The following is a 12,604-nucleotide window of genomic DNA, read 5'->3' as shown; positions in this document are numbered from 1 at the left end:
TGAATCATCATTAAACAAATAAATGATAATGAGCAAATGGGTTTCTTAAACACCATTGGTCAACAAAAACACAGTCCCGCCCCCAATTGACGCCATTGGCCGAGACAGAAGTTGTGGTGATTCCTCACTTGTATCCTGTCGGAATAGTTATCCAGGAGCAGCACTCCAGAACTGGTGACCTTCTTCGTCTCCACCATCGTCTTCAGATCGGCCAGCAGGTTCATGTGTTTGGACATGTCCGTCGCTAAGACCTTGGAGAAACGCATGAGAAAACCTTGAGCCAGACTTCAGAATAAACCAAAAACACGCTAGATGTGGTTTGAAGGAACGTACGATATCTATGACCATCTTGCGCAACGATTGTCTCTGTTTTTTGTTCAGGTTCTGGAAGATGTCACAGTTCTCCTCCTGCAGGAGTTTGAAGCCCACTGCCAGATGATGGTTTTCCAGCACCGATGAGTCGTTGTACATGAGGGCCAACTCAGAGTCTGCGGACACACACACACAATACATCAACACAACAACCCGACCTTGTGTTAATCTCTGCATCAGCAGCAGGACTCCATCACTGTGTGCCAGAGATTACAGCGTGTGACGTGTGTATCACATGTTTATGTGTGTCATATCAGCTGCTGATGTCAAGATAAACTTATGTAAGGGGTTTTGAGGACAGATGTGCGCTGGTCTGTCTGTCTGTCTCAGAGCTGATGGGATTTAGTTCGTCAATACACAACAGCGATCCGCTGTGATCATCCATGACCACACAAAGGCTTTTAAATACATGTATTGTTATTTATAAAATGCACAGTGCCCTTTCTGGATGCTGATTGGTCGAATAATGCCTTTCAGTCAAAGTAACTATTAACCTTAGTTTACAAGTCAATATTACATCTTTTAGAGGAAGAATAACTTGATTTTTTTATTGTTTACTATTTTCTAAAAATATATTCATACCTTATTGCTCAATTACGAATATTCATAAATAAAGATGAATAAATTACACTTTTTTAAAATTTGAATAATTAAATTATTATATTTAGATATTTAAATAATGAGACTGTATTCAGACTTTTAAATAATTAGGTTATTATATTTAAATAATGAGATTATTATATTTATACATTTAAATAATTCGATTGATATATTGAGACTTTTAAATAATGAGATCATTATATTTATATATTAAATAATTAGATTATTATATTTAGACATTAAACAATTGGATTATTATATTTAGACATTTAAATAATTAGATTATATTTAGATATTTAAAAAAATATATTTAGACATTAAATAATTAAGATTATTATATTTAGATATTTTAACAAATGTATCATATTTAAACATTAAATAATTAGATTATTATATATTTAGACTTTGAGATTATTATATTTGGACATTAAAAAAATATTATTACATTTAGACATTAAATAATTAGATACTTATATTTAGATATTTCAATAATTAGATTATTATACAGTATTTAGACAAAAAATAATTAGATTATTATATTTAGACATTTAAATAATTAGATCATTATTTTTTAGCAATTTAAATAATTAGATTATTATTTTTAAATATTTAAATTACATTATTATATTTACAAAATAATGATATTATTATATTTAGAAATGTAAATAATTTGATAATTTAACCTTGAACAATTTTCACCAGAAGCATGTCTGCAGAAAAGCTTTTATTATTATTATTATTATTAATAGTATTTATGGCCTAATCCAGTAACAGGTAACATATACATCAGCAATGTTTTGTTCATGTTAATGATATGTATCATGTGCCCAGTTGTTTGGATGTAGTTTGTATTAAAGCACACTTACTGGTGTTGATGAGGAACTGGTTTGAGACGCCCGGGTGGTCTACGTCGTGAATTGCACTGGCGAAAATGGCAGCGAGAATTTCAAGGTCTGTGAAAACCGCCTGAAAGAGAACAACATGCGGAAGTGTGGTCAGAGCAGACATGACCTCCACCATATGACCTTCATTACGGCCAGACACTACAGGTCAATAGGGTAACGTTTTTAACTAGCAGATATCACCATGAAACGTTCCCAGTTGATAACCTACATTAAGATGAGAAAAAAAATGTATGACAAGTTTTCTGTAATTTAATGTTTAAATATGCAAATTAGGCATTATCTATTTAAATATGCGCTAATTTGCATATATTTTAATCTGAGTATTGGATAAAGCCAGGTTCAAAATAAATTTTTCATTGTGTTCACATATTAGATGGGGAAAAAAATTACAGAGGGATTTATGGATATCTACTTTTGTTATCCTGTAAATCAGTCAATAGCCTTAAAAAAGTTATTTTCGCCATGTTTTTGGGAATAAAATGTTATATAAATCAAGCTAGGAATAACATATTTATAAATCCCTCAGTAAATGTCTTCATAATATAACTAGGTACAAGACTGGAAAGTTTGGTGTATATAGGTGCAACTGAAGTGGAGATTTCGGACTTGGAGAATGAGAGAAAAGTCATTTTGAGAAAACAGGCTTTAAAGATTTATATCAGCCAATGAGATTGCGCATTCAGCCCTTCTACTTTCACGATTGGTTGCTGATAAAAAGGAAATGACCATATTTGGATCCGACAGCATTGTACAGGAGAGAGAGAGCTTTCTAACGGTGTGTGTGATGATTTAGAAAGCCAACTTTTGTTGAATTTATGAGAAATCTACAGACGCAAACAGACAAAGTGTAGTAAAATAAAGACCTAAATGTGTATTTCGGACTTTTTTTCAGCACAAGTCTGAAAGCAGACATGCTATTGAAGACAGATATCCCAAAATCTCAAAATTGACCAGTGAAAAAAAACGATGTTTTTGCCTGCCGCGTCTCGCCGTAATACAATTATAATGTCAGTCAAGGTTTGTTGCACCAAAAACATTCATAATTCAGTTGTTACATATCCATTTTCACCCTCTATATGTAAATATCCTCTGTTATGGACCTCTGCGCATGTGAAATGACCATCAATGCTCAGTTGTTGAACACTGAATATGTGTTGATGTGGGCGGTAAATATTCACAGTTGTGACGTCAATACAATGAGCCGTTTTCTTTAGTTTGCATGAATGTTGCGGGTGGAAAGGCTCTCACCTCTAGAGCCGGCGTGGAGAGCAGCACGTGTGTCGACTGGGTGACGTCAGCAGCATGAATGTTATTGTGATACGCAACATCAGCATGGTAATGGTCTTCTAAGGTCATCAGGTACGTTATGAAAGTGTCCAAGGGAATTTTAAATGTTTTGAGCAAGTCCCTCTCCTGTGGGAAAGAAAACGGAGAGATAAGGGAATACAAACATCCATTAAAAACATAAATTCTCACAGCATGTTACAATAATGCAGGGCGGGACTCAATTGGATTTATAAGAATTTGATTGGATCATGTAAAGTAAGGTATTTTATTTTTGTTTAATGCTATTTTTTAGAGGTGAAAAAACTTATGAAAACGTTTTTCGATGACGAATTGTGCACAGTAACACCGTGTCCTAACCAGACGCGATAAGATTCCAGCGACAAGCAATTTGTCTGTCTACACCAGACACGACACGACCATAAGACGCAACCAAATCAATCAAACATCACAGCCAATCAGAAGAGAGTGTGGGCGGAGTCTCTCTGCAAGCACATTGCACTCACAACCAAATCAATCAATCATCACAGCCAATCAGAAGAGAGTGTGGGCGGAGTCTCTCTGCATTTGCAAGTAATCAATCCTAAATCACAGCCAATCAGAAGAGCATGTGGATTGAGTGATTTGTATATAATCAAATTCATAAATATGACAATTTTAACATTATTAAAAAATACATACTGAGTGACTGAAACATTCTTGGTCATAGAGCAACACTTGTTCACAGTCTCATTTATTTTCATGATCTGAGAATTATACATTTTTAGTTTGGCTATAAAGGAGACGCAAACTGATATTAAAACTCACGTTCAATTATTTTAAGATGAAATAAAGCACATAATCAGCACCTGAGATTATCATTGTCATATTATATGTTGTTGTTCCAGCCGCGACGTCGCAGACACAAACGCTTATCGGTATTAGACAAAAACTCTGATTAAGATGTAAAAGACGCCTTTAACGGCACGTCACGCTGTCACGACACGTCTGGTCAGGACACAGTGTTAGACGTTTATCAGTAAATGTTTGCGATTGGTCTCACCTGAAATATAGTGTACATCATCACCGTTAAAGGCCTGTTGCCTGAAAACTCTGTGACTTTAAAAACATTAAGGCCCCATTTGTTTACGTCCTCCAGTTCCTGAAACAAAGCAGCACATCATTAGATCGTCCTGTTGTGTGTGATGCCACCAACAACATCAACACTGACGGACTCGAGCTGAATAACGGCACTACTGTCTTCTGTAGAGCTGCTTCACACCGTGGTTTGCTTAATAATTAATAAACACTGCAACATTGACAGAGTTATTGAACTGAGTTGAATCAATACTACTAAAATAAGCTGAAAATGACACTATTGTACTTTAAGAGCTGCTTTACAGCTGAAATTGAACGAGTTTCTTAATTGATACAGTACTGTGCAAAAATCTTAGGCATGTTAAAAAAATGGTTTTAAGTCAGTTATGTACATCTGTGTCAGTAGGAAATATCAGTTTACATTTCCAAACATTGTTTTTGCCATTAATTGTAATAATCCAGTGAGATTTGTGTATGCGCAAGGAGTCTGACAGCAGCCGGTATGATCTGATCTCACCATCATCGAGTCCGTCTGTGATTACATGAAGAAACACTTATAAAGATATAAATAACTGACCATGGGTATTAACATGCCTAAGACTTTTGCACAGTACTGTGCATTTTCCTGTTTATTAATGTGAAGCTGCTTTGAAGCAATCTCTGTATTGTATAAAGTGCTATATAAATAAAAGTGGCTTGACTAAATCCATATGCAAAAATGCATTAAAATAAATAAATGTTGGTTTGGCTTTCAAGAACAGCCACACAATGTTCTGGAATGATGATCCGGGAGTTGTTTTTACGAAAAGCAGTTAATTTGAGGAAACTGATCTGAAAAACCTGCTGAAAAGAGCAGCATATGTTGCATGAATGTGTTGATAAACACTAGCATAACCAGCGAGATATTCCTGGTCGAAAGGCCGGTCGATAAGCTTCCTGGTGAACAGCGTGACACTAACTAGCATGGAAACTCATGCTGGTCCAAGCTGGTCTTTTCAGCAGGGTACAAAATCTTTCCAGTTCCACGTCATCCGTCCACGTCATCGGACACACACACACACACAAAAAAAAACCCAATGACCTTTCATCAAGGACTGCGAGAGTCTCTGATCAGATCCAATCAGGATTCAATTGAGATGATTGAGGTTTGAAGTGCTCTCCAACACAACACTCGCTCACCTTGGCTAAGGACTCCTCCGTGTCCGTCTTAACCCCGAAGCGAGGGATGTTGGAGTTGGTGAGGCTGGTGCTGTGCATGAGTTTCTTCACTCCACTGATCTGACACATGGTCTTTTTGTTCAACTCCTTCTCCTTCTGCATCTGCGGGGAGGGCATCTCCACATCGTGCTGTTTGTCTGGAGGAGAACGGACGGGGGAAGAGAGAGCGTGAGCGTCCCGAAACTCACCATAACACTGACGTTGATGTTTTTTGGTGATTGACGGTTTACCTAAAAATGTGTTGGAGATGTACTCTGAGACCTGGTTACCAGATCTGCTCATCTCAGAGAGGTGCGTCAACTCCCTGTTCAACATCCGCTTGAACTAGACAAGACAAGACAAAACACAGTTTTAATCAGTCGCAGTAATGCTTTATGATTAGCTGACACATAGACGATGAATAAATCAATCAGCTGTAACCTTCTATTCTAATCAGCTTGAAAACAGGCGACCTTTAAATAAAAACCTAGAGATCAGGTACATTTAGAAGACGTGTGAACCTGTAATCCCACCGTGAATAAATTATAATAATAATAATAATCAAACTTTATTTGACATAGCGCCTTTAAAGCAGATTCTCAAGGCACTTAACAATAAAAATACAAAGAGAATTTTTTTTTTTTTTTTAAATACACAGAAACACAATAATTGAAACCATCAAGAAAAAAAGAAAAAAAAATTGGATTTAAAAATGCTTATTTATCATGAAAATAATTTCATGATGAATACGGAATAGTTATGTTCTTCACAAGGCTGTGTGTGATAATACATATATGAAAATAATGTTGCAATGCACAAAAAATATTTTTTTCTTCCTCAGACTCAAATGTGTCGCACAAATTTGCCATTGCCTAAAAGAAGTCTTATATTACACATGCATCGATTTTCAACAACACACCATTAACACTGAATGTGTGTGTGTATGGCAGTTTAGAAGAGACCCGGCTAAAGCCTTCAAAACATCACACAAAAATCTAAAAACTCGTTATTTTCTCACACCCGTCAGACACTGTCCTGTTTGGATCATTGCATAAAATATTAATCTCTGCTAATTTGCATATAATTTACATGTGGCGTACCGCACATCATTTGAATGCATCAGTTCGTGACGACGGTCAATGCAGAGAGGCCAAAATTGATTGTTTAGTTACCGTTTTGCTACTTTATGCTATACATCTTTAGGAAAAAGCATACCTTTATATATCCCCATGAGACTGAGCGCAGGTAATTCGCTTCAGGCATCTTCACTAAAGCTCCAAAACCACACAAAAGCAAGAAACGAAGCTCTCCTAAATCCTTCAGGCAGTGTGACGCGGATGCTTCTGGTCTCAGGCTAAGATCTGCATCTCCGGATCAGGTGGAGGTGTGATGGAGGAGTGCGTGTGATGGCAGACTCGGCGTGAGAAAGACACTGTGCCGCTCGACACCTTCTAAATTTGGGACTGCGTGTATACGATCGAGCCCCTTCCGCTCAGCCAATCACAGCTCAGCACTGAGAGGGAGAGATGGACACTAGTTTCACAGCTCACCTTGTACCTGGTAGAATCGTGTTCATCTGCTCACGTTCTCTCTAATAACAAGTATTGATAGATAGAAAGATATAATATGTGACCCTGGATCACAAAACCAGTCTCGAGTCGCACGGGTATATTTGTGGCAATACATTGTAAGGGTCAAAATTATCGATTTTTCTTTTATGCCAAAAATCATGAGGATATTCAGTAAAGATCATGTTCCATGAAGATATTTAGTAAATTTCCTACTTTAAATATATAAAACATGTATTTTTGTGAGTGAATGCAGCACAATCGCCAACATAAATGAACAACTTTAAAGGAGATTTTCTCAATGTTTCGATTTTTTTGCACCATCAGATTCCAGATATACAATAGTTGTATCTCAACCAAATATTGTCATATCCTAACACACCACACATCAATGGAAAGCTTATTTTATTGACAAAAAATGTCAATTGGCCATTATTATTGGCACTAAGTAACCAATCAGAAGTGGGAGCTTCAGCAACGTCGAGAGATAATAATCAATTTCTGTTTTGCTTTTTTTAATGCAATTTGAGAATTTTTTTTTTTGTAAAATTGAATGGCAGTGTTTAAATGATAACTTTAAACATTTTATTCAAAAAATTTAACATTTACGTTTATTATTTTTTATTTAATATATTTAATTAATACTTTCAAATATCAAAAATTGAAAAGATTATAATTAAGTATTATTTATAATTACAATAAAATAAATTAATACATTTAACTGGTATAAGTATTAAACTGGACTTTAAAAAATAGACATAACAAAATCGTATGGCAGCGTTTCAGTCGTAACAATCGTAAATAGAATATGCATATAATATATTTTATTAATTTTTATGAAAATTGTAATTATAATATGAATAATATTATATTATGAATAATAAATTATTATGATAATGATTCAATTATAATATGAATAATAAAAATAATTTAAATAAAATATGTAATTGAAAATAAATAAATAGAATTTAAAAAAAGTATTAAATACAAAATGGACTTACAAAATATAAATAATAAAATTGTATGGAAGTGTTTCAATGATAGCATTAAAAAATAAACTATGTACATTTAAAAAATTTTTATTTAATATATTTAATTAATATTTTATAAAAAAAAATTAAAATGAATAAATTCATGAATTCAAATTAAATAAAAAATAACTGAATATGTTCAATTATAATATTATAATAATATATATGAATAATACAAATCATTTAAATATAATATGTTCAATAAAAAAAAAAAAATATATATATATACATAATAAAATATATAACACATTTCTAGGATCAATTTCCAGAAAAAAATATATGTTTTCATCTCAAATAATAAAATAATTTTAGTTAAATTAACTCTCCATTTATTTATTTAATAAGGCTATACTGCCACTGAAATGACCCAATCATCAACAAACTGCCATTCCACCGCAGCACAGCCTGGTGCGAGGAAGTAGTTAAACTTCTCAGACTGTAAAACAAACTTGTATTAGTGTAAATATTGACCTGCTGATAAACAGGCTCTAAGTAACGTCCACTTCCACTTAAATTCAAAGGCTAATCAGAAGTGTGTGTCTTTGATGACACTTGCAAACTGGAGATCTGAAAATAAAGCAAACATGTCTGGAACAATACGCCAGCATTCATATGGAGATATCGTCCCCCGTCCAAGCATGACACGAGGCTTTCATGTGGCCAGGGCTGATGCTCTCATTTGAAAAACAAATGGACGGATCAGATCTTTTATGAAAGCAATAGCCATTGGTCGGATTTGTTTGTGGCTGATTTGAATAATGAACCTGAAGGCATTACCATTTGGCATTGAGGCTATATTATCAGGAGAAATATGAGTCCGCTGCGGTGGCGTATTACGTCAAAGCATTTCTTTATGCAAAGCAAGACATTATGTGGTTCAGCATAAACACGGAAATAAAGCTTGAGAGAATTCCTGTGTATGTCGATTTATCACTGTTGTATAACCAAGAACTCACTTTAATAAAACTTAAATTACATTTAGAGACATTTTAGACTAGAGAGTTGCAAGCTTTTAGTCGGAAAACGTTAGATTTTCACTGGTTGCAAATGATCAATAGCTTTTTTTATGCACATTTTGGGATATTGCAATAAAACAACGATGGATGGAAATGCCACGTTTCTAAAAAATGTGCATTAAAAACATATGCGCTCAATTGAGATGGATTTTTTTTTTTTATCTGATAAGTAAACATGCCCATAAAGTACAATGGAAACACATTTACCAAATAAATTCCTTAGATTGGATAACTGGACGAATGCATTGCACAGCATCTCAAATGTTGGCTTGATCATTCTGAAATCAGTCTGTCATCAAAATGATTTGGTTTGATTCCCATATGAGCGTCTCATGTGATTGCGTTCACAAACACCAGCATCCGAACGCATGATGGAGGAAGAAGAGTCACAGTGGCTCTCCTGGATTGCAGCAACTTCCATTTTTATTACAGATATTTTGCACCAATGTTGTTCTCTTGAACACATGGTGGTTGAAACGCTGCTTTATTCACAAATGTTTCAAGTTAAATTCGCAACTTTGAATGGAAACAAAGCTAGCGATGTCTGGTGACTTTTGAGCCGCTTCTCAAAGAATCTGTCAGATAGGTTCATAAATCAGATTGAATCAAACTCTTACGTCATCTGAGCGGGAAGTGTTTGAGTGTTTAAAGCTGCAGTCCGTAGGTTTTCCTCTTTGTCGCCATCTCTGTTCGAAATCTGCAATTGCAGTTATTCGCGGAATTATCAGCTTTACGTGGGTTGTGCCTCGGCACGGCACAGCACGGATGAATCCAGTGTTTTGAGGAGAACGTGCGGCTGTCAGTCACAGGTGTGGATCCTGTCATTCGCAATCACAAATTCCACTTTTTGGGAAGTTTGACCAACATAAGAGTTTTCACCGGAAAATGTCGCCTGAACAAGTAACATCCACTTTTGTTCTGAGCAACTAAGGGAAAAAAAGCATTGCAGTAAATCACGCTGATTACATTTACATTTACATTTATTCATTTAGCTGACGCTTTTATCCAAAGCGACTTACAATTGCTATATATGTCAGAGGTCGCACGCCTCTGGAGCAACTAGGGGTTAAGTGTCTTGCTCAGGGACACATTGGTGTCTCACAGTGGATTCGAACCCGGGTCTCTCACACCAAAGGCATGTGTCTTATCCATTGCGCCACACCACCCCATATTAATCACCCCATGATTAAATCTAACGATCGCTTATATAACGTCAAACCGTGCAAATTATACTTTATTCTCAAATTGTTAATGACTACATTTAATGCCCTTCCGATATTATCCTTGTTTTCTGCTCAGTTGCAGTCTCTTTCATTCTGTAGTCGCTCCGAAGTCCGAAGTCTTTTAAGTTTTACAACGGGTGAATCTCCAGTTGGTGATTGTCGTTTGAACCTTTCTGGATCCGCCATCAAATTGATACGTTTAAAGCGTAACTCTCGCCAAAATGCAATCTAGGCTCTTATTGTGAATCTACCCGAGGCAAACTTTCATTTAAAAGCATAGTTAGGATGGAAACGCCACTTTTAAGTTTGACCGTATTTTTGTTTTCGGTCAAATTGGCTTGTGAATGGGAGTGCTGGGGCACGACTATGATAGCATCAAAATGGCTATTTTTAAAACACTAAGAAGGCTCGACACAACATGAAACTGTGCTGGAAGTGTCACCAGAGGCTCTACACATGAACTCCAGCATTGAGAACATTGTTTGTGTGCACAGAGTTTACTAAAAAGAAAGATTTGGAACAACTCACTGTAGCGCCGGCATTTTGACAGTCAAAAGTAGTCGATCTCCGAATGCAACGTATCAGGGAGGAGAGTAAAGATGGAAGCGTCTAAAGCTTAGTTCCATATAAATTCACGGATAATTTGTTGTTTTGTCGTTAGTGAAAATCAATATTGACCTTGTATTTGAAAAAGGATCCTCATATAAGAAGCAATACTAAAATTCAGAGTCAGTTCATTCGCATTCGGAGATCGACTATTTTTGACTGTCAAAATGTCAAAACAGCTGCAGTGAGTTGTTCAAAATCTTTCTTTTTAGTAAACTAAAAGTTTTTTTTTTGTTTCCATTCTAGTTAAAGATAGATTAACAAAAAGACCTTAGGGTGCATTTTGGCGAGTTACGCTTTAACTATATCAAGTGCTGTGAGAAAAGGCTATAAATCTCCACCTCCAGCATCCTCACACTCATAGCCGACTAGCCGAGACTCTTCTTCATGTGTACAGATGTGACTTTATGTGGACAGATGTGACGTAATGACGCAAACACATGCTCGAATTTCCCACGGAAATCCACCAGGACCACTGGAATTAAAAACATTATTACAAGCTCACGGGTTTGAGTCGAGCTACGGCAAGCAGAGAGCTTTGAACACTGGCTGGTTATGTACTGTACTTGCTCAAACATTTACTTTGGATCATTTTTAACCCAAAAAAGTTACGGACTGCAGCTTTAACATTATATAGAAAATATTTTAGGGGGTTGGATTTCCAGCAAAAATACATTTTTTGAACTTGTACATTTTTGTCGCCCACCACTAGAGTGAGTGATATGATTGAACCACAAAAAAAAAACTGCAGGTGAAACAGGATCCTGTAAGAAACACTGCCATACAGTACAGCAGATTATGATTATGATTGATTATAGACTGGAGGGAGTGTGGTCGAGTCTGGCTGCAGGTCGAGGCCGGTGTCATGCCGAAGGGAAAAACCTCGGCCCACACCCCAAACTCTGCCGGGAGCTCTTCATGCGCATCATCAGAAAGGCAATGCTATTTCTGGAGATCTAATTATCGCCAAGTCAAGTTTTATTGGGAACATGCACACTCATAATAACACATAATTCCAAACAGATTTGACGGATGCTAATTGAATCCTGGAACTAGATGAAGTAACATCTTAAGTGCACAAATCCCAAATCTGATGAACTCTCATTGGCTGCATGTTGGATTTTAGGTCACAACGACATATTATATGTGTGTATTGCTCATGTAAAGCCGTAATGCCATGCAAGATGTAAATTATATTCCCTCTTTAGTGAGGAAGCAGACCTCTGTGTGGTTTTCTGTGAAGTGAATTCGGGCTGGATCTGGGCTTGATTAAAGCCATCGGAGAACTCTTTGAGTGTCGCTCAACGTTTCGTGCTTCGCGGTCGCCGCTTCAGAGAGGACCAATGGGACGCCAGAGGCTTTACCACAGCGCGTGCAGGATCCAAATCATTCAAGAAACCCACTGGCCACAGATACCCCCTCATCCCCTACGCCAAACCCCCCCTCTCCAACCCACACGTCTCATTTTCCTCCCGTCTGTCTTCTTTCGGGTCTCTGCACCCCTGGCACCGGCACTGGCGTTTGAAGAGGATTCATGCTAACTCCAGATTTGCTGTAATGGGAAGTCTTTAACTTAGTAGAAAGATCAATATATATTGGCGACACCGATTTTTACTTGCATTTGGCACAAAGTTTGGGGTCAGTAAGAATTTTTATGTTTTTAAAAGAAGTCTCTTCTGCTCACCAAGGCTGCATTTATTTGATTAAAAATACAAACAAAAACAG

General features: G+C 36.3%; 1 protein-coding gene across 10 annotated transcripts in view; it reads right to left on the bottom strand.

The window, feature by feature from the left end:
* The window catches only part of LOC311284850 (3',5'-cyclic-AMP phosphodiesterase 4D-like), a 218,145-nt gene that overhangs the window by 6,327 nt on the left and 199,214 nt on the right, over positions 1–12,604 (bottom strand). For 9 of the 10 annotated variants that reach the window (XM_084400075.1, XM_084400079.1, XM_084400073.1 and 6 more), the window contains 7 exons: positions 5,687–5,780; positions 5,418–5,593; positions 4,204–4,302; positions 3,126–3,290; positions 1,839–1,938; positions 334–488; positions 129–251 (listed from right to left, as the gene is read on the bottom strand). In XM_084400075.1, coding sequence (XP_084256201.1) covers positions 129–251; positions 334–488; positions 1,839–1,938; positions 3,126–3,290; positions 4,204–4,302; positions 5,418–5,593; positions 5,687–5,780 — 912 coding nt within the window. Of the gene's footprint in view, positions 1–128; positions 252–333; positions 489–1,838; positions 1,939–3,125; positions 3,291–4,203; positions 4,303–5,417; positions 5,594–5,686; positions 5,781–6,650; positions 7,165–12,604 lie in introns of those variants that run through there. The other variant, XM_084400074.1, reaches the window with a different exon arrangement.

The sequence above is a fragment of the Rutilus rutilus genome, assembly GCF_951802725.1.
Source record: "Rutilus rutilus genome assembly, chromosome: 25".
Lineage (NCBI taxonomy): Eukaryota > Metazoa > Chordata > Actinopteri > Cypriniformes > Leuciscidae > Rutilus > Rutilus rutilus.
Note: the sequence above shows the minus strand (reverse complement) of the source record. Positions and strands in the feature narration are given on the sequence as shown.